The 25,376-nt window shown below is 47.6% G+C and overlaps 1 protein-coding gene across 2 annotated transcripts; it reads right to left on the bottom strand.

Moving 5' to 3' along the window:
* Positions 1-81: 81 nt before the first annotated feature.
* LOC115465897 (inositol polyphosphate 1-phosphatase-like) lies at positions 82-24,599 on the bottom strand. Of its 2 annotated transcripts, none has more exons than XM_030196735.1 (6): positions 24,525-24,599; positions 12,120-12,340; positions 10,225-10,285; positions 8,716-8,916; positions 4,053-4,230; positions 82-636 (listed from the first exon to the last, which is right to left on the bottom strand). In XM_030196735.1, exons 2-6 carry the CDS (start codon positions 12,321-12,323, stop codon positions 93-95), a joined length of 1,188 nt encoding a protein of 395 aa, XP_030052595.1. In that variant the 5' UTR covers positions 12,324-12,340; positions 24,525-24,599; the 3' UTR covers positions 82-92. The 2 variants fall into 2 exon arrangements, with proteins under 2 accessions (XP_030052595.1, XP_030052596.1); XM_030196736.1 differs by lacking the exon at positions 24,525-24,599 and adding an exon at positions 22,827-22,942.
* Positions 24,600-25,376: the final 777 nt, after the last annotated feature.

Here is a 25,376-nt window from a genome sequence, read left to right as displayed (position 1 = left end):
CATTTAATACCCTTGGACCAGTCCTGCATACATGGCCCCAGCAGAGGCTGTAACATTGCTCTAGCTGCTTTATACCAGGAAAAGGCAATTAGTCACAAGCTATCTTTCCTCCTCTCCATGCAGCTGGAATGTATTGATGCAGAGTGAGCACACTGATCAGCTTCAGTTAGGGCCTTAATAATTATTTCCAGATGTTCCCTGTGCATAAAGGCTAGCACACCCCCTTTGTTTGCCCATTTCTCAGCACCCAGCTCCTGCTGTACTGACTCGTATGTCAGTTCTGGTAATAGCTTATTAGCTCCTTCCTTCCAGACTTCCCTGATTCTTGTAAGATCCACAATATTCCCTCCAAGGGCCTTCAGAATAGCATGGGGGCCACAGGTGTCCCATTTGAAAGTAGTATCCCCAGAGAAGATATAAGCATCCACAAGGCCCAGAATGACACAGAGGATCTTGTAGCCAGCTCCTGCAGCATGATACACGTGTCCACCACAGATGGGGGCCAGAGCTTGCTGGTTTTCTATGCTTTCACTACTACTCATGACAACCGAAAGGCCAGAGCCAGGATTGGGCCTTGGAAGGGAGCAGATGTTGGTACCATGGTAGGAAATGCCCCAGTGATAGCGGCTGTTCCACCTGCACAGAAACAAAACATAGCACAGTAGGGTCCCTATTAGCACCTTACTTTACCTTACCATAAATTAAGAAGGTGGTATTTTAAAATCTTTCTCCAATGCATACATAAGTTAGACATGAAGATGAAGGAAGCCTAGACACAGATTAGAGATAAACTTCCCTAACAGCCAGGGCTGTGGAGTCGGTACACCAAACCTTTGACTCCAACTGATACTATTAGGCTTTAAATGTTTTTGTTATGGATCTGAAATACTGGTAAATGTAACATTAAATCCGGAACAAAGATGTGTGTGTATATATACACACTTAAAATAATCAATTTACCGTATATTATAATGTTTTGTTTTTATTTGGAAGCTGGAGGCAGTACATTTTTACCAACTTGGACTCCACAGCCCTGTTAACGGAAGCCACAAACTGCAGGTTTCTGAGCTGCCTTATGTGATAATGTGAGCATAGTGCATAGATTATTATTACAACAGAATTATTACATTCATGCACACTATGATAACGTAAGGAACACTCAGCTGCAGCACACTGGGCCCTGCCAGGTCGCTCTTGGATAGTCTTTGCTTACATGTTTCATCTGCTATGGTAGAGAAGTAAAATTGTCATGGGAAGCTATAGAGAGTAATGAACCAACCCCCCCCCCCCCCCCCCCCCCCCACCACACACACACACACACTTGGCAGAATGTAGAGTACCATGTTACACAAACTGTACAGATCAGGCCATGCTTGCTTCTGCTGATATTTTAAGAAAACAAAAGTCTACTGGCAGATTCAAATGCCTGCAAGAGCGCACATGCAACAGGAGCAGCCATTTTACAAATCTCTCTGTTGAAAAAATGAGTGGCACATACAGCCATGTGTAATGGCTGCCAGTTAAGTAGTGACAAATTATATTTCTGCCTTCAAAATGAAGCCATATTTAAACTTCATGGGATTAAGGAGAATGAATCCCTTAATCCAGAACCTGCATGCCTTCAAGCTGCTACAACAACCGATGTGGTAGTTTCTCCACAGCTGTGTTTTCCCTTTGTAAAATGGGATACACAATATATTTTTTTTTTTTTTTAATCAAGAAACAGTTTTTTTTTTAAAGTTTTTGTATTGGGAATTGGAAGTGTTCATTGGTGATTTGCTGGTATTAGTTTTCTCAGGAGTCTCTCCTGAGGTACTTTGTCAAAAGCTTTCTGAAAATCTAGACACACTATATGTCACCCAGCTCACCTTTATCCACGCCTTCAACAAAATGAAGTAAATTGGTGAGTCAAGACTTCCCATGGCTAAACCCATGCTGATTCTGTCCCATTAAACATTGCCTACATGTTCTGTAATTTTATTCTTTATAATAGTTTCCACTAATTTTGCCCAGCACTGAAGGCAGGTTTACTGGTCTGTAATTTTGATCACCCCAGAACCCTTTCTGGGTCATGTTAGCCACCCCTCCAGTCTTCAGGTACTATGGATGATTTTAACCACTAGCAGCAGATCAGCGATTGTTGATGATAATCGATTATAAGCTATTCTCTCCAGTTGTATTTTTATTTTAAGGAAGGAATTTGTTTTGGTCAGTATTGCATGCTACTTGAAATACTGAGTAGCTTAAACTGCACTGTGCCCTGACAGGGTAAAGCTTACATCTGTCTCTATCTACTGACAGGTAGGCATGACCTATAGGTTCAGGACTGTTCTGGATGGATGGGACTAAGGCAAAGACCTTAATTAAGTAATTTCTTCTTAGCTCATACTTTTTTGGGGTAGCTCAAGGTGAATTACATTCAGGTAAAGTAGTTGTGTTTGTCCCCAGAGGGATTACAGTTTAAGGGGGTCTTTCATTAGCATGTTAAGCCCAAAACTTAACACATTTTAACACTGAATTTTTAATGTGCAGAAAGCACAAAGCAGACACTTATTGCAGGTTGTACATTAATATTTGTATTAACACCCGATACCTGCTATGAGTTAATATGGGAGCACTAAGGGGTTCCATGTTAATTCTATGTTAGCCAGTTCACGCATGGTAGTACCAAGTGTTAGCTGGCTTCCACTTCCACTTCCACATACACTCCTTACCTGTCATTCCATCCTGAATGAAAAATACAGAAACATGCAGTCAAACACATGGAAATGGATAAACTACTGCAAAGCCCCTTACTGTAGGCATGCAGTAGCCTGTTTTTGTATTATCCCTGCGTTAAGGGGTTTACACCCTTTAGTAAAACAACCCCTAACTTTGTACCTGAGGCAATGGAGGAGGGTTAAGCGAGATGGCCAATATCACAAGCAACAACAGCACTGGAATGTGAACCCTGGCTGTCATCATCCTGTTTTAACTATTCAGTTACTAGTCTACTTGGTTTGAGGATTCTGTGGGGAGGGGGAAGAGGGAAACATTATCCGCACCATCCTCCAAAGGTGAGGATTGTGTGGTTGTGGCTACTGGCTTAGGAAATACTATGGGGTGAGGTCAAGCTAGGCACAGCAAGAGTTATGTGGGCTGTCATCATCACGCAACAGGATCAAGGTTAGGTTCCTAATTCCACACTTGTGAGGAGGAAAGGCAAGTGTCCTGGATCAAGGGAGAAAATACCTTGGGGAGTAGCTTAAGAGGCTCCAGCACTGAAGGGAACATGCCATTTTGTAGCATTGTATTTGAGAGCCAGGAGGAGGGGTCTGGCTGCCTAGAGAACTTGGAGGATCTGTTTCCTGTTTTCTTACTGCATCCTTTTCTCTTGAATTTATAATATGGACACACCAGGCTGATTATTTGAAGATGCATGAAGGTGCTGGTCTTCAGTTTCTGGGAGTCTTGTGCCTTCGCTGAGGTCTAAGAAAGACAGCCTGGCCAGATTGAGAGTGGGATGTTAATGACTGCTCTAGGGTTCCTGGAGTTATTGGGGGGGGGGGGGGGGGGGGGGTGGGGGGTGGAGAGGGAAGAAGAGTGAGATACCACCAGAAGATGGAACAGTTGGCATTTTCTAAAGCAACAAATTGCCATCCCTACTCAAGTCTTCACCGTGCTGAGGTGCTCCAAGGTTGGTTCAGCTTACAAGAGTTGGTTGGAGGAGACTTTGGAGATCCAGATAGGCCTTCCCACGCCACAGGGCCCTTGGCATTCACAGCACCATAGGCAACTCAAGCTGGCACATAAAGGTGAGGCCTATGGGGAAGCTATACTCCCTCATGGGAAGACATGTGCACTGCAGTTACTGAGAGTGAACAATCTGGTCACATTGGCAGCTTGGCCGATGACATGCTTTTAATAAACACCTTTCTCTTTAAAAGGTTAGGTAAATGTATTTGCCATGGGCTAGCTTACACTGTGCCATCAGTTAGCACCCTCTAATTTTACTCTATGTTAAGGACACTCCTCTGCTATCTTAGCCATGGGGTAGAAGGGTAGATTCTTACCTTTTAGTGCGAGGATCCTGCTGAACAAATGGCTCATTAATGACACCCAGTACAGGGTTCCCTGTGAGTCTGTCATATACCCCCACAAGCACCAGTGCAGATCTCAGTCCTGAGGAATAGATTCCACTGGCAGAAGGAGTCACATCTGACGCTCCTCGTATGTACTGATTTGTAGAATCTGAGAGACAAAATAAATTGTCATTTCTTCTTCCATAAAGCTCATAGCTGTGGTTCTTCTTTCCCAAATTTCCCCATTCCAGATCCTTTATCACGCCTGCCCACTTGACTGCTTAGGGGTTGGAGACACAAGCTACTAATTGCTCCCATCCCATTAAGGTATAGGGACAGCATGTTAGTGGACATCTGCACAGTTCATTTAATATACTGCTTTTCAGAACATACCAAAGCAGTGGTTCTCAACTCGGGCCCTGAGAGGTACTGCATGCAAATTTATCCCATTCCTATTCATTGTGGAGATCCTGAAAACCTGACTGGCTAGGTGTGGCCCGAGGATTGGTACGAGAACCTCATGAGTTAAGGATTTTGAACCTTTCTTGCTAGGTAAGGTAGTGATTGGCACTATTTTTCCCCACAGGAGTTCCTTCATCATAAATAAATAAAACTTCATTATGCCAGCCAAAACTGTTGCTTGAGAAAGGATACAGATAGGTTGGGAGAGTTCCCCTTCTCATGCTGCAGTCAGCCTGGCTGTTCATGCACAGTGAATGACTCACATAATTAAATAATGATAAAAACTCTCTTATAACACTTTCCCTAAGCAAATATTCTGTCCCCCAACTTCACCCACCATTCTGATCAGTTAATCTTCAATGCTTGTGTCTACTTCCAACTCTCCACCCTCAATTTAACCCCCCCCCCCCCCCCACACACACACACACATACTTTCTCCAGGGGCTTGGTGCTGTCTCCTATTCGGATTTCTTTCAGGACCACAGGCCTCACTAAGTGAACTGTGCAGTGCCTGAACTCATTTACAGAAATGCTAAGTAGTAGTAGTAGTAGTATTTACTCTTCTGTCTTACAAGACTCATGCAGCACACAGTTCAAACTAGGAACTGCATGAGCGGTACAGAACAGAAAAACTTACTGACAGCAGAAGCCAGTCTCTGCATAGGGGAGGATAATACTAGGGAAAAGATTTGAGGGGGGCTGCCACCAGCCCTTGAGACTTGTTCTCAAGGAAATTAGCACAAGGTGTAGGGTAGAGTTGTGAATCCAAAGACACCTTCCTTCGCCAACTTTTTAAAATCAGAAGCTGGGCCAAGCCCAACACAGTTGTGTTCAAAAGGAATGAGGACGGAGCAGACAAGCAGGCCCTCACAGCACAGGTTGAGGGTAACAGAGACCAGTGCAGGAAAGCTTTTCCAGCTTCAAGAACTAGGAGCCTTTAAGAAGCATCATCATACATGTGCCCTACTTCATACCTGCCACCTCAGTCTATCTGTCCATAGAACAGATCAGATAGGTCAAAGCTCCTTGTTGAGATTAATTTTCCATGCTTAAATAGATGGTTTTGCTTCTGGTAGTTTCTACTTTTCAGGAGTCCTGTCCCTGATAGCATTTAAGTAGCTTTTTGGCTGGTTCTAAGGTCTATGGGGCATATCTACCCAGTACAGGCCTCTGGTGAAGGTCTGAGATGCCCTGCTTGCATACTTTTTAAAAGTTGTTTAATTTGATTGCAGCTGTATATATATATATATATATTTTTTTTTTTTAATATGTCTCAGAATAAAATGGCTCCAGTAGCATTTTTATGATCCCTCCCATCCTGCAACTTACTTCTCCAGGCTAACTAATGTAATGAGTTCTTTGGCCTCCATAACCCAACTGCAGCCACAACGTGATAGCCAACACTTCCTCTGCCATGGGGATGATACTCAGGAACTTGAGATGTTGTACTTGCAACTGTGAAGGGGGAGGGAGGCTCAATCACAGAAGTAATCTTTCATCCTACACTAGACAGAACCAGATGCTGCTACTGCTGCTGCCTGAAACGTAGCACTACCTGAACATTTACTCTTCTGCCTCAGCCATACCAAAAAAAATATTTTGTGAGCATACGCGTGCCATGGGCCCAGGGTGATACTCTAGTAACAGCCTCGTGACTGGGGAACCATCAAAAAGAAACTTCTCATACTGAAATGAGCAGCAGAAATTCTATAAATACTCCCCCTACTGGCAGTTGTGTGATGAGTCCATAAGCCAAAGAAATGGTGCCATTACCTACAGAGAGCAGAAACGGAACTTTCCTAGGAACCAGCGCTGTAGCCAAGAACTTTCAATAGGTGCTACGTCTCATGCTGCATTTCCCTTCCCTTGCTCGTGGCATCTCTCCCTTCCCAGCCCGCAAAGCTGTGTAATTCTCTTCCCCTCCCCCCCTGTCTTTAGTTCAGCTCCAGTCTTCGCCTGGGCAGCACCAGCAGACCTCATTGCACCAGGGCTTCTCTCTGAACGATGCTGCCCGTCAGAAAACAGGATACTGCATCAGAAGGGGCAGGATAATTCAGAGAGAAAGGTGCAAGCAGCCTGTGAGTGCCACTGCCCGGGCAGAGAGTGGAGAGTATTTTAAGGCAGGGGGTGGAGGTGGAATTGTGAGAGGTTTAAGGGGCTGACAAGGATGCCGAAAGGTGGCCCAGCCCAAAGCTGGAGATTTACATCCAAGGAGTGAGGTTTTTCTTATGTGCCTCAGCCATATCTAAAACAAGTTCTGGCAGAAATGTTCCAAAAACAGCCAGCCATTCTAATCAATAAACAGAAATAAAATTTTCTCTACCTGTGTTGTGTGATCATTTTATTTTTCTTATTCTGTTGGTTTTAGACTCTAGTTTCTGCTTTCCTCTTTACTGCCTTGCTAGAGTCTCTGTGGCCATTTGGCACTTCTTTTTTCTCTCCATGTCCACCATCTTCTCTTTGTATCATTATCTGACTCAGCATCGCCCTTGTCCTTGCCCCTGTCTTCCCATGTTCAGCATCTCCCATCTCTGTATCCTATTCTTGCCCTGTCCACCATAGTTCTTGTGTGTCCCAAGGCCCCCTCCCCCCAGCAGCCAGGAAGTGTTCCTCTTGTCCCTTGCTCCTGTCTCCCCTTTTCAGGACCAGCACCTTTGCCCTCGTCCTTTCCCTACAGGTCCTGGCACCTCTCTCCTTCCTTGTCCCACCCTCCGCAAGTCCAGCACCTCTTTCCACCCAGTGCACTGGATCTCTCGTCCCTATCTGACTTTCCTGTCCTACCCCTCATTCTCACATTCGCCCAGTCCTGCATCCCTCCTTCCAACTTGTCTTTGGAGGTCACACGCAGCTTTCCTTCATTAGCATCCTGCCCCCTTCTGTTACAATTTCCAGCTTTTTATCAGCAGGGTGGGACACAGTTGATGGAGAGAAGTTATGTCATAGGGGGCAGCTGGGGGTGCTGGAGAAGGAAAGCCCTGGGTGACCTCAGGTATGAGTTTTGAAGATAGGATGGGGGGGAAGGGTGCATTTTGTGACAGGGAGGTGACTGGGAGACAGCAGATCATGAGGAGGGGTGCGTGTAGTGGTGTGCTGGAGCAGGCTCTCACAGGCTCACAAGAGCCGGTTGTTAGTTTTTAAGAATTTTGGGAGCCGGTTGTTAAAGTAGGGCCCTCCATGGCTACTTTAACAACTGGCTCCCAATATATGGGCTTGGGCCCCCTGCTGAATTCTCTTTTACTTTGGTGGTGGGGATGCTGAGCCCTGCCAGCCAAGTAAATAGACTGCTGCTGCTCCCAGCTCCTTGTTCCCAGCTCTGAGCAGCAGGCTGGGACTTCTCCAGCATGTGTGAGAAGTTTCAGCATGCTGCTCAGAGCAAGACATGGGGAGTGGTGGCAGTCCATTTATTGGTTGCCAGCAAAGGTATGTCTAGCGTGCCCGCACAAAGGGAGGGAGGCGAGAGAGGCAAGTGTTGCTCCCCCCCCCCCCCCCCCTTCCAACTGCAGAGCTGGCTACGTCCGGAGAAAGAGCCTGTTAAAAATTTACCAGCACACCCCTGGGTGCTTGACATGTAAAGGCTAGCTCTAGGAAGAGAGAGGCGGCAGGAGGGACTAATGGGGTGTGTATGCAATGCACATACCTTGAATGGCTACATCATGCCAGGAATCAACAGAAAGCTAGGACAGCACTTAGATCACAGGAAACAAAAAGCTGGCAAAGACTAAATACCAGCCCCAAAAGAAGTCAGGTAAAATGAAAATACGAGTAACAGTCCTTTGTCCCTCTCTTCTGCTACATGCGACCTCACAGCCACATCATAACTGCTGCTGGAACCTAACCACCTTCACTTTACAGCCACAGGGAGAGCCATAAAACTGCCATACACCCCAACAGCAGATGGGGGTGCAGCAGATGACATTACTCATCCAGCAGTGAACATTGCTGTCAGACCTACCCCTACTCTCATTGGCTGATAAGATATGCATGCCTGGTCACCTGATTGATATACATCATGCTATTATAAAGTGTGTGGGTATAAGTGAACAGCAAAAGTTTAAGTTGTTTATGGCTCTTTAACTGTTTCCAAGACAATATTTTAATTCACGTTTGTAAAGATCTTTTTAAGAAGACTTTGAATATACCATGATGCTCCATGGTGTTCCGATACTCATGACAGCTGCCCCAAGTTCCTTACCTATAGGGTCAATCCATATCCCCAGTCTGTCTGTGGGAAGAACAACTGACACCCTGTCCAGATCTTGGTCTTGGATCACCACCTCTTCATGTACAGCAGCAGCCAGGAGTTCTGCTGCTTTCTGGTTCTGATCCAGAATCTTACACAGTAGTGCTGCTGTCTCCTGCTGTGTTGGGCATACCCGCATAGTGATGGATTCTCCTGACAGAAAGACACATTTAAGACCTCATCAAAACAGCACTATAAATCTTCTAGTAAGTAGATAAAACCCTTCCCCAAAGAGCTTATCTAAAATGGATAGCTGGGGCCATGTGAGAAATCAGCCCTGCCCAAGATTAAGGTGTGGGGGTGAGAAAAGTGGAAATTAGAACCCAGGTCTGTTACACCCATTGCTTGAACCACTGAATCACCTCCCCAACTAAAAGTCTCTGTCAATCTACCAACACAGAGCAGAATCATTAAGCTCCTGGCCCAGTGCTCGTCATAACACTCTCCTGAAGGCACACCTGTCTAGTGATGATTTCAAGCTTATTGCAATGAATATGCATGAAATACAGGTATCTGATGTATGCAAATTTATATTGGGTAGCAGAAGAAAGGAGCTCAAAAATACACAAACACAGAAAGCAAAAGCCCAAAAGGGACTTCAAGTACAAAACAATCAAGAGTCCTTTAATAAGTGGCCTGCTTCAGGGATCAGTTTGAGAAAAGCACATGTAAAAAAAGTGTTCCTCAAATCATCCAAACGTCCAAGTGCGTCGCAGTGCCCAAAAACTTCAGCAATCAGCTGAGACGTGGGAAATAAATCCAGCCATTAGTGTGAAGAAGCAATTACAAATCAGAACACATCTGAAATTGCTGTGGTTTCCAAACAAAACAGCAATTTCAGATGGATGCATTTTGATTTGTAAGTGCTAATTTCACAGTTCTTGCTGAATTTATTTTCCGCTTCTCAGTTGATTGATGAAGTTTTGGCACTGCAACGCACTCAAGATGTTTTCTTTGAATTTGAGTTTGGAGGAGGATTTGAAGAACACTTTTTTTTTTACATTTCTTTTTCAAAAAGACCTCTCTCAAATTGACCTTGAGACAGGTGTACACACAACACAGTCTGTGTTGGTTCCACTTGTTAAAGGACTCAATCCTTCCACTCTTAAAGGCCCTTTTGTGCTTTTTATTTTGCTGCAGATTTATATTATTCATATGCATTCTGGTAATTCTGAAAACCCAACAAGCTAGGTATGCCTCCAGGAAAAGGTTGAGCTGCAATGCCCTAGGCACACAGAAGCAAGCCCATTTAAGGTTCCTCCCAAATTCCTGGTTAATGCAAGCAAGAGTTCCAGTAATGCACCTCCTCATGCCCTTTTCAGTCTACCCATATGTAGTGCTCTCACTGACCACCTCGTTTTCTCCATGTAAAAATTCTTCTTAATGTAAAGACCTTTAGGATGTTGTCCTATGATAAGCCTTGCTGTGTGGGAAGGTGATATCTACTGAGCTTGAACCTACCTAAGCCATTTTCAAATTTATTGGATTCTTCCCCACCAATGAAATTCTGCAGCTCTGGAAACTTAAGAGAGAAATACGAAAGATTAAAAGTGATAAAGAGTAGAAGTAAATTCCAGCTCATGCAGAGTCAACTTTAGCTGGTGAGAAACAGGGTAAATCACTCTCACCACCAGTGCAGAGGAAAATTTGATCGAGGGACAAATTATAGGTGTAATTTGCCTAATTTTATGGAGGGGCAAAAGAGAGGAAGTCATTAGCAGTGAGGGAAAGGGGACCAATCCAGCATTAGCACTTGCAGCATTTGGGATAGCACTATCCCCAGGCCCACTCAAACTACACCTATGGTGAGAAATGAGGAGAGTCTACACACTTGTGTTTTTTTTTTTTTGTTTGTTTTTTTAAAGTTCTGTGACAAGAAGCCCAGGAGCTTAAGCACTGGAAAACAAATTGTTGGGGAAATCAGGAATGACAGTCTCTCCTTTCTTAAGGCCCAGATGCACTAAACTTTTAACGACCCTTTAACGAAGAAATTTTCAACCGTAGCACGCATTAAAGGCCATTTTCCGACGATGCTAGCAGCTAACGAAAACGGAATGCAAACGAGTAACTACCATTGTAATGTGGACGATTCGGGATGCACTAACCATACCGAGGATTACACCAAATCATTTACCGCAAAATATTTAACATGAGGTCAGAGCTGTCGTTAAGGCCTGAGCTGTCACTCCCCGCTTCCCCCTGCAGCATAAAAATCCAAGCTAGCATGTTTAAGTGAGATTAAATAAAAACGCTACCAATAAAGGACGACAAGGTGGATGCAGTACTTCATAGGCTTCCCCCTGCATTAATAGGAAAGCAAAACAAAAATCGAAAAAGGATCTGGAGGGGCAAAGGCGCTCGTCAGGAGCGTCCTGTATGGACGGCCTTGCCCCCTCCCCCCCCCGAGGTCCCCGCTGCTCCCCGCTTCCCCCCTGCATGAAAACTCAAAATTTTAGCAGCCCCGGCCATCCTCCCTTCCTCTCTACTCTCCCACAGCTCCGCCTCCCGCTATCCTCCACCCCGTGCCACGCCCCCGTCACCCCCCCTGAGGTCGTCGCCACCGCCGCACCCCGCATTACTGGGCCCGTGCCCAGGTCAGGGAAGGAGAGAGATGTTCTTGCCCGTGCAGCGCCTTCACATAGAGGTGAGAGGCGCTGCACGGGCCCGGTAATGCAGAGGGGGCGCGGCGGCAAATGGTGGGAGGCGGAGCTGTGGGAGAGTACAGAGAAAGGAAGAGAGGAAGGGAGGGGGGCCGGGGCTGCTAAAATTCTGAGTTTTCCTGCAGGGGGAAGCGGGGAACAGCGGGGACAAGGCTGTCCATACAGGACACTCCTGACGAGCGTCTTTGCCCCCTCCCGATCCTTTTTTGATTTTTGTTTTCATTTTGGGAGCCACACGTTTGTGGTTTTTTGTTGTTGTTGTTGTTTTGACGTTTGTGGCATGCGCAGAGCAGCCAGCATAACGCTTGGCTGCTCTGCGCATGCTTTAGGGGCCGATTACAGACGGGGAATACACCAGTTTAATGAATCTTTGATGCATTGTACTTTTCAATACCGTACCGAACATGTGTGACTTGTTTTTTTTGATGCATTCTTCGTTTTTTCAAATTCGTTAAGGACTAACGTTTTAGATTCTTTTAGGTTTGGTTGATGCATCTGGGCCTAAAGCAGGCAGAGGTAATGGCTCTTAACTGTGTAGTTTTTCACACATCTTCTGAACTTTGTAGCATGAAAGGTGCTATAGAGGATGGGCTAGGAAAGCCAAAGCTCTATCAAAATGCAAGCGGCACTTTAGTTGCAGAACCACCAGCAACCTGTTCATTTATTTAGCTAAAACATGGTCCAGACAAGAGGTACCTTCTTCCCAATGTCATGCCGGATGAGCTCCTGGATAATGACATCTGCAAGCGTCTTGAAGTCCTGTACAAATTTCTTGTTCTTGTCAACACCACTTTTCTCTTCAATGAGTAGCTGGAAGAGCGTTTCCTGCTGGCGGCATAGCTGGGCTACGCCAGCAGCTTTCTCAGAGGCACCAAGCAGGGCCCTTAGGAGCTGGGCCATACTAGAGAAGCAGAAACCTAGCAGTAGTGGATGAAAAAAAGAGCAGTGAAACAGGAACAGGGAACATGACAGAGCAGGCATAAATATTTTACATATGTACTTTACTTTCATGTCTTTTTAAAAGATAAATGGACAATGTTCTACCTAAAATGTATCTGATAGAATTCTGAATCCCCAAAACAGGAACTTCCTGAACACAGGGATGCTTAAATGTTCTGTCCAAGTCCATAGTAATGAACATAACATTTGGCTCGGTTCAAGAGCTTCCAGAAACAGTTTAATTCAAGAGGCGAACTCAGTTCCCCAGGACCATAGTCCACCACCCTAATCACTAAGCCACTCCAGTTCCAGAGCTATAAACACATTATACAACTGTAGAAGGGACACATCCAAGTTCCAAGTCAGCCTCCCCAAGAACAGTCCTGCTGAGGTCTCTGCTGCCATCAGGAGACATCCTATATGCAAACAGAATGAGAAGCACATCCATACTGGCAGCTTGTTAAATGTGCAGACTGCAGTGCAGGCCAACCAAACATTTATGTAAAATAACGAGCTGAGACCTACGCAGCAGGCATTCACATATTGACAGCTCAGGGGAATTTGGCTCTCCCAAGGCTCACAGCAATTTCCCGTCCCTCTTATCCAAGGAATCTGGGGGGGGGGGGGGGGGGGCATCCTTCTTGTGAAATTCTTCCAGTTTGACAGAAGTATATAGTATCACTAGAGGGATACCTGATGGGTGGATCTGAACTTGGAGATCACTCTTGTGCACCTCTGAACCCTAGCTGTGAAGCAGCAACACCAGCAACCAGAACAGAGAGGAGACAGTTGAGGGCGACTGCTAAGTACGGCAGGGGGTGCCAACTTGTGCAGGGTGTCAGAGCTGCCACAAGCCAAGCGTTGCCTTACCTGTTGCAACAGCCTGCGCTGATCTCCCCCCCTCCTGTGGCTGCCACTGCCAGAACTGGTATCTCCACTCAAGCTCTGGGTCTGCTGGTAGCAGCAAAACACTTCACACCCTGTGCTCTCATCGCCCAAAGACCCTCTCTGGATCCACCCCCACTGACACAAACTTCCTGTTAGGAGACGAGACCAGGGAGGGCTTTGGGAGACAAGAACAGGCATGAAGTTTTTTTGATTGCTGCCGCTGTCAGAAGACCCAGAGCTCAAATGGAGGTCCAAGCAATTTCAGGTATAATGCAAAGGAACACAGGGCTGGGGGAGGAGTGTGAAAGACTCTAGACCCATAGAGGAAGGGAGAAAAATGCTGCATGAGGGAGGGGGAAGAGGGGAGATGCCAATACAGGACTGGGAAGGAAGGAAAGAGGGGCAAGCTAGACGAGGGTTGCTAGAGGGGCAATGCTGGCCAAAGGGGGAAGGATAGGAACACAGAGGGAAACTGTTGGATGGAGGGGGCGGTGAAGGGAAGAGAGGAGAAAGGGGGAAATGTTGCACAAGGATGGAGGGGTGGAGAAGGCGAGGAAATGCTACAGCTGAATGGAGGTGAAGAGAAGAAATGCTACACATGGAAGGGTACTGAAGGGGGGGAATTCTATACATGGAAGGAAGGGAGCAGAAGAGAAGAGAGAAGGAGAAGATGCACACAGAAGAGAAGGGAAAAGAAAAGGGATGCTGTGTATAGATGAAGGGGGTGGGAAAAGATGAGCTTCCTTCTCAAATCTGTTAAGTTTTCCAACATGAAAGAGATGAATATGAAGTGAAGAAGAAAGGAGGAGCGAAGACAAATAGCAAATGGACAGGACAGGAGCCCTTGGAATCTGAGTTAAGAGCACAGGCAGGGAGGAGAACCAGAGACCTGGAACAAGATAACTTGAAAAAATAAAAAGCCACCAAACAACAAAGGTAGAAAAATATTTTTTTTATTTTCATGTAAGGTTTGAGAATTTACATCTGCTGTCTTTATATTTTGTACTATACAGGAGGAAATGCATTTTTTTCTATTTTAGTTTACGTTTAGTTAGTGATCAATTTATTACTACTATAAATCATTTCTACAGTGCTACTAGTCGTACGCAGCGCTTCACAAAATATTTAGTGTTTTTGGGGATAGGTGTGAGTACTATGTCCCCTTTATCTTTTGTAAATTGGCCTCTTTCAAACATATATGTGATGTGTTTGGTGAAGTACGCGATGAACCAGTCTGGTGGGTTTTTCATCATGTAGTTGGGGCATTTGTCAAGTAGGCAGTATGCATGCACGTATTTTGTCAATAGTGTCTTTACTGTGTTTAGTTGGGGTGGTTTGAACGTTGTCCATATTCTGTCTGCTGTGGTGTGGTGTGGTTGTCATGCGTTTCACAGTCCTGTAGGTAGTCTGCGACATTTATTTGTGCTTTTGCAAGGTGTTTCTTGAAGTATTGTGCAAGCTCGTCTGCAGTTGGTGGTGTTTCAGTTGTCACCAATATGTTCTGGGTTTTCAGTAGTTTCTTCATGAGTTTGAATATTTTTTTCTTATTGGTCTGGTCGAGGTTCGTATATGTACTGTAGTGTTCTGCTTTCACATTCTTTATGCTGTTTGTGTATGTTCTTATGCCTTTTCTCTATATGATTTTGTTTTCGTCTATCTTGTTTTTGGCCCATGCTCTTTTGCGTTTCCTACTTCACGTGTAGTAGTTTGTCATTAAACCAGGGACGTGGTTGTTTTGTGATTTTTGTTTTGAGTGATGCTATTTTGTTTAGTGGGTTTTCACATATTTCATCCCAGTTTCTCATGAAGTGTTTATCCTCATGTGGTATGTCGTTGAGTTCATTTATTGTTGTTGTCCAGAATGGGTGGTTGTTTACTTTTCCTCTGGTTGTGAATGTGTGTTGGGTTCTTGGCTCACTTTTCTTACCATTTTCTTTCCATTGTAGTGTGAAAGTGAGCTTGCTGTGGTCTGACCATGGTATCTCTTCCCACGTGTGGTTTGTGAACATGCTGTTACACATTGAGAATCTGTGGGCTAGTATGTCTAATTGGTGTCCTTTTGTGTGCGATGAGACTCCTTGTGCTGTTGTGAAGTTTCATTGGTTATGAAGTTCATTAGTGTTCTGTTTGTGTTGTTTTGTTTTTCTAGTAGGACATTTGAGTGACTGGTGCAAATGTTTGATATGAAGTCCTTGAAATCATCTTGGGCTTTTGTCCAGCTTCTTGGAAGGTGGTAGAATACGAAGCACAGTTTGTCAGTGTTTTGTCGGTGATTTTGAATGCCAAGATTTCGATTGTTGAGGATGTGTGTTTAGCGACAGGTTCTGCTGTGAAGGAGGATTTGTATATTATTGCATCACCTCCTCCCCTTCTTTTGGTTCTGTTAATATGTATTTTATATCCTGGTGGGCATAGGTCTAGTAGTGCAGGGTGGTCTTCAAGGTGCAGCTATGTTTCAGTTATGAGCAGTAGTCTGAGTTGTTACATTTCTATCCAGTCTCTTAGTAGCACTGTCTTATTTACGGCTGATCTCACATTTATGTAACCTATTTGTATTGGGACGTGTCGTGTTTAATGTTGCTGGTATTCCCATTATTATTGTACAGTAGAAGATCCATGACCTTAGGTTGGTCATTTTGGGGGGTTACTTCTGGCTTGGGGGTGTGTGTGTGTGTGTGTGTTTGGGCTCAGAGGTGCTTGTGTGTTGCATGGGGCTATTTTTTTTTTTAATCCTTTTACCTTGGCTGGGGTCTTGCTTGCATCAGCAAGAATGATCAGATAGAAGAGAGGTAGTAAAAAATGTCCTTCAATAAGATAAATGATAAATGAACAGTGAAAGTTCTTGCTCAGAAAGTGGAGGATGCTGTGGCTAATCATGGCAGCCAAGAGGAGCAGCATAGAGGGCAGGTGAGATGTCTTGGTTCTGGACTGCTGTTCTTCAATGATGGGTTGTGCAGCTCTGAATAGGGTGTCTGCAGTATGGGCGATGGACCATCCAGAATTGGGCTCTCTCAGGGCACGGATCCCGACCCCAAATAGCAATTCACCTTTCACAGTTCATCTGCATCCAGTGTTCCTGCAGCCTCGGGGCATACTGCTGTGTTGACTCCTCGGCTGGTCGTCGCAGAGTGTGGCAAAGGTGACTATAAGCTGTCCTTCTGCGCTGGGGTGTGCCGATGTTTGATTGCACTGCCGATCCTCATCTGCTTGCTCTGGTCCACTGACACCAGACTACTCTGTTGAGCCGTGTGCTCTAGGTGGTCTGCGCAATTAGGACGGCTTTCCCATTAATTTTGCTCCTAGGTTCCTACCAGATTGTAGCGTCGTCGCTCTCTGACAATTTCCTTTGTTTGCTGTTTGAAAAAAAGGTTACAAATGCTCTGTTCTCTTTTTCAAGTTGCCAGTTTGGAATTACTGCAGGCAATTGAGAGGGGAGATGGGCTGAATAGGACGGTAAAATTATGTATCATACCTGATAATTTTCTTTCCCTTAATCATAGCTGATCAATCCATAGACTGGTGGGTTGTGTCCATCTACCCGCAGGTGGAGATAGAGAGCAATCTTTTAACTCCCTATATGTGGTCATGTGCTGCCGGAAATTCCCCAGTATATCGATATCAAAGCTCCATCCGCAGGACTCAGCACTTAGAGAATTACACCCACAAAGGGACACTCTGCCCAGCTCCGCAGGAGGAGCTGGCTTACCCTAACACCACCGAAGCGGGAGGGATACAAGGCTACCATACAGCCGCACGAAGCGGGAGGGAGCACCGGCATAATTTAGTTATTAATCCAGCCACCGCCGAAACGGGGGGAGAGGAAGCAGCAGCTCACTGTAACACAAAATCGTCTCAACTCGAAGAGACTTCAATTGGAAGAACTTGAACACGAAGTCCCCGTGAACAGGAAATGAAGACTGAACTTGAACCTGAAATATAACCAGAACACAAACAACACAGATATCTGGGAGGGGCTATGGATTGATCGGCTATGATTAAGGGAAAGAAAATTATCAGGTATGATACATAATTTTACCTTCCCTATCATCAAGCCGATCAATCCATACACTGGTGGGATGTACCGAAGCAGTACTCACCCAAGGCGGGACATGGAAATCCCTGAACGCAATACTGAAGCCCCAAACTGGGCCTCGGCCCGAGCAGCCACATCCAAGCGGTAATGTCATGAGAAGGTATGAGCCGATGACCAAGTAGCCGCTCTGCAAATCTCTTCCAAGGAGACAGATCTGGACTCCGCCATCGAGGCTGCTTGTGCTCTAGTAGTGTGCGCCTTCAGCTGAATAGGCGGAATCTTCCCCGCCGCCACATAAGCTGACGCGATCATCTCCTTGACCCAACGTGCCACTGTAGGCTTAGATGCCTGCAGACCCTTACGAGGGCCTGCGAACAGCACGAACAGATGATCCGACTTCCGGAAATCATTGGTCACTTCCAAGTATCTGATGATGACCCGTCTAACATCCAGGTATTTGAGCGCAGGATACTCCTCTGGGTAATCCTCCCTACGAAAGGAGGGTAGGTAAAGCTGCTGATTCACATGGAATCGAGAAACAATCTTGGGCAGGAAGGAAGGCACTGGGCGAATCGATACTCCTGCCTCAGTGAATCGCAGGAACGGTTCTCTACACGAGAGCGCCTGGAGCTCGGAAACTCTTCTGGCTGATGTGACAGCCACCAGGAAGACTGCTTTCAACGTCAGGTCCTTCAGCGATGCCCTTGGCAAGGGCTCGAAGGGCGGCTTCTGCAAGGTCCGCAGTACCAGATTGAGATTCCACGTAGGCACTATCGAGTGCAGAGGGGGGCGCAGGTGATTAACTCCTTTGAGAAAGCGTACCACATCCGGTTGTGAAGCCAGGGAAGCCCCCTTCAGACGACCCCTGAAGCAAGCTAGAGCCGCCACCTGGACTTTCAGCGAACTGAGCGACAGGTTTTCTCCAGCCCCTCTTGCAGGAACGCCAACACTGAAGATATTGGAGCAGTGAAGGGCGATATAGAGCCTGCCTCGCACCACGACTCAAAGGTACGCCAAACCCTGGCGTAAGTGGTGGAAGTACAGCGCTTCCTCGCTCTCAGCATAGTGGCGATGACCTTGTCTGAGAAGCCCTTCTTCCTCAGCCGCTTCCGCTCAATAGCCAGGCCGTAAGACCAAAGGGGGAGGGATCCTCCATCACCACGGGACCCTGATGTAAGAGGCCCCGCTCTGCTGGCAGCCGCAGAGGGCCGTCCACCAAGAGTCTGACCAAGTCCGCATACCAGGGACGTCTGGGCCAGTCCGGACCCACCAGGATCACCCGGCCCGGATGCTTTACCACCCGGCCTAGCACCCTGCCCATCATGGGCCAGGGCGGGAACACGTAGAGAAGCTCCTGTGCTGGCCACTGCTGGAGAAGAGCATCGACTCCCAGAGATCGAGAGTCCCGTCCTCTGCTGAAAAAACGCGGCACTTGGCCAAGGACGCCATCAGATCCAGGCTCGGCCGGCCCCAGCGTTCCGTGATGCCAAAGAACGCCCGAGCAGACAGTTGCCACTCTCCGGGATCCAAGGTATGGCGACTGAGAAAGTCCGCCTTGACATTCATGACTCCCGCAATGTGGGCCACCGACAGCTGTTCCAGATTCGCTTCCGCCCACAGGCATAGCTTGATGGCCTCCTTGGCTAGAGGGGCGCTCCTGGTACCTCCCTGGCGATTGACATAGGCCACAGCCGTGGCATTGTCCGACAGGATCCGTACAGGCCTCAGCACCAGTACCGGGAGAAACTCTAGAAGCGCCAACCGAATGGCTCTGAGTTCCAGGAGGTTGATGGACCATTTCGTCTCTGCAGGAGACCAGAGCCCCTGCGCTGTCCGTCCCAGGCAGTGGGCTCCCCAGCCCGTCAAGCAGGCGTCCGTCGTGACGGCAACCCACTCCGGGGTCGTAAGAGGCATTCCTGCAGACAGCTTGCCTGGCCTCAGCCACCAGCTCAGCGCCTTTCGCACCGCTGGATCAAAAGGAAGGTGTACGGCGTAATCCTCCGAGACTGGAGTCCACCGCCGCAGAAGAGAGTACTGTAGTGGTCTCATATGAGCCCTGGCCCAAGGCACTACCTCCATCGTGGCCGTCATGGAGCCCAACAGCTGCACATAGTCCCAAGCCCGAAGAGTAGAGGAGGCTAGGAACTGGCCCACTTGGGTCTGAAGCTTGACGCTCCGGTTGTCCGGCAGGAACACTCTGCCCATTTGGGTGTCGAATCGACCTCCCAGATACTCCAGGGACTGAGTCTGGCGCAGCTGGCTTTTCTCCCAGTTGATGATCCATCCCAGGGAGCTCAGAAGAGCAATGACCCTGTCTGTAGCTCTCCCGCACTCCGCATAGGAAGGGGCTCGGATCAGCCAGTCGTCCAGATAGGGATGGACTTGCACTCCCTCCTTGCGGAGGAAGGCCGCGATGACCACCATTACTTTGGAGAAGGTCCGCGGAGCTGTAGCCAACCCGAACGGGAGGGCTCTGAACTGGAAGTGTCGGCCCAGCACTGCAAAGCGCAGAAAGCGCTGATGAGGCGGCCAGATGGGAATATGTAGGTAAGCTTCCTTGATGTCCAGGGAGGCCAGGAATTCTCCCTTTTTCACCGCAGCTATTACGGAGCGGAGAGTCTCCATCCGGAAGTGCCAAACTTTCAAGGCCTGATTGACTCCTTTGAGGTCGAGAATAGGCCGAGCAGATCCTTCTTTCTTTGGCCCCACAAAGTAAATGGAGTAGCGCCCCATGCCAAGCTGATCTACTGGCACCGGGACCACCGCACCCAGGCGGATCAGGTTGCTCAAAGTCTGCTGCACGGCAGCTGCTTTGACCTGAGACTTGCAAGGAGAGTTTACAAACCCGTCTCTTAGGGGTCGGCAGAACTCTAGCTTGTAGCCGTCTCTGATGACTTCCAGAACCCAAGCGTCTGAAGTTACCCTGGTCCACTCGCCCAGAAACGAGGACAACCTTCCTCCTATCTGCACTGGGCCATGGACCAGGTCCCCGTCATTGGGTACGCGACCCTGGGGGCGGGCCGGAGGACGAACCTCTGGGACGGCGGTCCCTACGAAAGGAATGCTGCTTGGGGGAGAAGTTCCGTTTGAAGGAAGCGGAGGCAGAGGAGGCCGACTTGCCCGGGCGATACAGACAGGCTTCCTGGAATCGGCCCTTAGAGGAACCAGGACGGGCACTGCCGGCCCGAGTCCTGACCTCCGGCAACCTCTTGCCCTTGGACGTGCCGAGCTCCGTCACAATCTTGTCCAGCTCGTCCCCAAAGAGCAGCTTGCCTTTAAAAGGCAACTTGGCTAGGCGAGATTTAGAGGCATGGTCAGCCGACCAGTGCTTAAGCCAGAGCCACCGCCGCGCGGAGACTGTCTGAGCCATGCCCTTGGCCGAGGCTCTCAAAACATCATACAGCAAGTCTGCCAAGTAGGCCAAACCCGACTCCAGGGTCGGCCATTCCGCCCTCCAGGAAGGGTCCGAGGGGGAAGCCCGCTGCAAAACAGTCAGGCACGCCCTAGCCACGTAGGAGCCGCAAACAGAGGCTTGCAAACTCAGAGCGGCCGCCTCAAAGGACGACTTTAAGGCTGCCTCCATTCTCCTGTCTTGGGCGTCCTTCAGGGCAGTGCCACCTCCCACCGGCAGCGCAGTTTTCTTAGTCACGGCAGTGATTAAGGAATCTACCGTGGACCAGACAAAGGCTTCCCGTTCCCCCTCAGGAAAGGGGTACAGACGGGACATAGCCCTGGTTACTTTCAGGCTTGCCTCAGGGGCATCCCATTGCGCTGAAATTAAGGTCTGCATGGATTCATGAACGTGGAAGGTTCTAGGCGGGCGCTTCGTTCCCAGCATAATGGCGGAGCCAGTAGAGGCTGAGAGCCTTCCTCTGGAGAGGCAATCTTCAAAATGCTCATGGCCTGCACAAGCAGGTTGGGCAAATCCTCTGAGCGAAAAAGCCGCGCTGCAGAGGGGTCGTCCGCTCCATCCGAGCGAGAATCAGTCTCTTCCATCGATTCCGCTAAGGATCTCTGGGAGAACTCAGACACGCTGCAGTCATCCACATCAGAGGAGACCGAGTCCCCTGAGGGTGGAAGATCCACCCGAGGGCGCTTAAGCATAGAGGCCTCATCACCCCAATCAGAGAGGTGGGCAGGGGCAGTGTTCTGCATAAGAAAGGCTTGATGGAGCAGCAAAATGAACTCAGGGGAGAAACCCCCCAGTCTGTGCATTTCTGCAGCCTGTGCCGCGGTCCTAGAGGCGCCCTCCATCTGCGCTCCCAGTAGTGGGGAAGAGGCGTGTTGCACGTCCAAAATGGCATCCGGCGCGAAACTCCGAGAAGGAGCCGCGCGGGAAGAAGGGCGTTTTAATTTTGCCGACTTCTTACTGTCGCCCGATTCAAGGGCGACCAAGCTGTTAACGTCTCCCATCTCGAGGGCGGCCCAAGAAGCCGACCGAGTCGCATAGCCGGTCACGACTGGGAGGGCGGCCAGCGGGGGATGAGCGCCTAAGGCGGGAAAGGCCGCCGCACCGGAGGAAAAACCGGTGAACTCTCCCGGTTCCGAAAGGGCGCCCAACAAGGGCGACTCTACCTTCGATCCCCCCGCTTCCCCGCTAGGCGCGCAAACGCGTTCCAGGGAGCGTCTTTTCGCGCCCTTGCCATCCGAGGCCATAGCCACGTGGAGACCGTTCGGGGAACCTCCTGCCCGCCAGTAAAAGGTAAAAATTACCCGCTTCTTGCTCCGAGCAGCGACGACTTGTTCCAGTGAGCAGCTGCAAATGGACGTCCTATTTGAACGTTTAAAAAAAAAAATTTTGTTGTTTTGTTTAACGGAGCCAGCGGGAGGGGGGGGGAGAAAAGGAGGGACCTGGCACCACCAGGTTTGCACTTGCTCACAAACAGCCCTCAACCCCAGGTACTCAACAAAACCTAAACAATTAGGCTTGGAGACCTAGCCAGAGCTCCTGCTGAGATTGAGAACATACTGGGGAATTTCCGGCAGCACATGGCCACATATAGGGAGGCAAAAGATTGCTCTCTATCTCCACCTGCTGGTAGATGGACACAACCCACCAGTCTACGGATTGATCGGCTTGATGATAGGGAAAGGTATTTTGAGGCAGGAAAGTGATTGACCTTAAGCACTTCATGGAATGCAGCTATGAGAAAAGCTTCCACAATAGGTGAGATTACAGAGCTTTCTATCTATACATTATAACAAAAGCCGGTTTGTCTTTGGCTGCAATTAACAGGGGAGTGTTAATTTCATAGACAGTGCTCAATAAGGGTCTGAGTTGCTTTGAAGAAAAGTTGAGATTCTCTGATATGCAGTCATTTGGTAGAACTGCTTATTTCATTTATTTTGTACTTTTATATCTTGAAACAAGGTAAAATAGTTTTAAAGTCCATTAGCTGATATCTAGTAGGCATTTCTGTTCACTAGAGACAGCGATCTAAAGACTGTATTTCACATCTGTGAGATTATTGGTAGTTTAATTGAGGGGGCGCTTCACCAGATATCACAGATAATACAGGTTAAAGATATGGACTTCAACTTACAGAATTGCAGTTATGGTTTCATCATTATGCAATTCCAGAATCCAGGTGAATTTGATACAGGCTTTTTCTTTTGTTGTTGTAGAGCCACATCACAGGAAAGAGAGAGGTTGCTTGCTTGCGTGTACAGTGCAGGAATACAGAACATTTATTTTATCCAGTCAAAACAATGAGATTAACTATGTGAAGGAAAGAAATCTCAACATAAACCCAGGGCCGGTGACCCCGACATATACTGAGCAGAAGTATGTAAGAATTTGAGAAGTAAATAAACAGTGTTATTTGGTCTGAAATGTGGGAGCCTGACGTGAACACAGCCCTGCAGGAAGGTACTTTAATTCAATAGTAGCATCATGTAGTAGCGATCAATAGTAGCGACTCTGGCTGCATGTGCTGGGCTGGGTGTTAGGGTCTAAGTCCCAGATATAGCGATCCGGTTTAGGGTGGGCTGAAGAGAGTTGGCGGAAACTCCATTGGTTTGGAATGCGAGGACAGTGCCAGGCAGACTTTTATGGTCTTTGTCCCGCAAATAAGATGGATTTGGATAGGCTGGAGTGGGCTTTGACAATAACGCCAATAGTTGGAACATAAGGACATAAGATTTAAATCTTGAATTGATAATGTAACTGTTGGGCTGACTGGATGGACCATTCAGGTCTTTGTCTGCCATCACTTACTTATGTTACTATGTGAACAAACATCGTATAGAAGTTTTGGGAAAAGGGTTGTGTATGACTTGCTATTAATATGTCCATCTTTCCTTTATGCATAAGAGAATGTTTAGTGTTATGGGTCCACGGCTCTAGAACGCTGCTCCCGTAACACTGGTTGGAAACTTCTTTGCCCGATTTTAAGGCACAACTTAAGACCCATTTGTTTGTTGCTGCCTTCAGCCTTAGCCACTCCACCCAGATTGCTGCTTTTGTGGTTACCACCAGATTTTTTTTCCTGCTACCCGTTAGATGTCCTATTTTCTTTCTGCTTTGTACATCTCTCTGTAGTGTATATATGAAGCTCTTTTCTGCTTTTATTATTCCTTATAGATTTGTAATTAAACTGCTCCGATGGCTTGTCCCTTGGGCGGTATATTAATCTGCTTAATAAACTTGAAACTTGGGAACAGGGCACCAGAATCCTTGCACCGTCCCTGGGTCCGAACTAAGTAAACTGGACTAGTGTGGCTACAACTTACAGACTGTGGAAACCCACGTCGCAAAGGATCGGGGCGTTTCTCGCCGTTGTGGTTTGCCATAATTCTACCCAAAGAGTGAGGTGAAGGGCGCGGTGCTGAGGATAAGATTCCAAGTACAAACTGGTGCCAACACTAAGCAAAAAATAACTGCGGGTAGCTTAGCGCTTTAATCACGAATAGCAGAAGCCCTAAATTACAGAGGAGTTATATGGAAAGAGCTCTGCACCTGGTACCGATTTAGCCATGCTTGGGGGGGGGGGGGGGGGGCGGAGATCGAGCAGAAGGCCCCATAGAGAAGTAATTAAACTGTAAACATTAATGAATGCTGAAAGTTTCTTCTCCAGAATGCGCGCAAAGGCCCTGCATGAGAGCAGCCAAACTGAGGGAGACATAGGAGTAAAGCCATGAACAGCGATTCCCTGAAGACAACAACGGACGGGACTAGAGAAAGAAAAGAGGGCTTGTGCCAGAAGCAGCAAAAGCCATCCCTGAGACGCCCTTCCACTTACCTGCAGGAACTAACGGGTTAACGCTCCCAGCGCTTCCTCTTGCGACTACTACAGGAGCGGCGCAATACGACTCTGACACATACACTCGCTCACTCTCTATATATATCTCCAGGCCCACACACCCCCTGACGTCACTCCCTGAGAAGGGCGAGCTGCTGTGATAGGTCGCTGCACCTTGCAGGGCCCCGACCGCATTAACCCGCTGTGTGCCGGCGCCCTGTCACTGCCACATCCTCGTCCAGCCCTGAACAAGCCAGCAACCGTCGGTCCTTCGCTTTTCCTGCCTCACATCTGATATGGCTTCCAGGCGTTCTATTGGTTGATTTACTTGTACGTGTTTGGTCCAAACCAAGGAGGTTTAATAGACAGGAGATGGAGTGACGTCAAAACGCTGAAACCAATTAGATCGATCTGAGTTTTCCCTTTCCCTGCTCACTGCGCAGCCGTCATCCCCGTATACGCAAAACAAAACAAACAAACGTGTGAGGTGCTGCATCTACGTTGTCGTTCTTTATTGTTGGTAGCATTTTTATTTAATCTCACTTATATTATCAAACATGCCAGCTTGTGCAGCATACGGATGTATACAGAGGAAGCATAAAAACTGGATAACTTTTGATACGTAGAGTACTAATTTGTTATAAATCTTAATCAGTGGTCAGTTGGAGGGGCTGGAGTTGGAGGGGCTGGTTTGTTACAGGGACACCCTAGCACAGTGTTATATTCGTGCAAAGAGTTTTTTCTCCTGGTAACGGCTGCTAAAACAGTCTGTTATGAGAATCAGGTGCTTAACATTCAGAGTTACATAGTAACATAGTAGATGACGGCAGAAAAAGACCTGCATGGTCCATC

Source organism: Microcaecilia unicolor, chromosome 3 (assembly GCF_901765095.1).
Source record: "Microcaecilia unicolor chromosome 3, aMicUni1.1, whole genome shotgun sequence".
NCBI lineage: Eukaryota > Metazoa > Chordata > Amphibia > Gymnophiona > Siphonopidae > Microcaecilia > Microcaecilia unicolor.
Note: the sequence above shows the minus strand (reverse complement) of the source record. Positions and strands in the feature narration are given on the sequence as shown.

Coding starts and splice junctions, on each gene's coding strand:
- LOC115465897 (XM_030196735.1), bottom strand. CDS start 12,323: ATGGCCCAGCTCCTAAGGGCCCTGCTTGGTGCCTCTGAGAAAGCTGCT. Junction 8,917..10,224: donor TAAATTTGAAAATGGCTTAG/GTAGGTTCAAGC, acceptor TCTTTCTGTCAG/GAGAATCCATCACTATGCGG. Junction 637..4,052: donor CAGGATCCTCGCACTAAAAG/GTAAGAATCTAC, acceptor GTTTCTGTGCAG/GTGGAACAGCCGCTATCACT.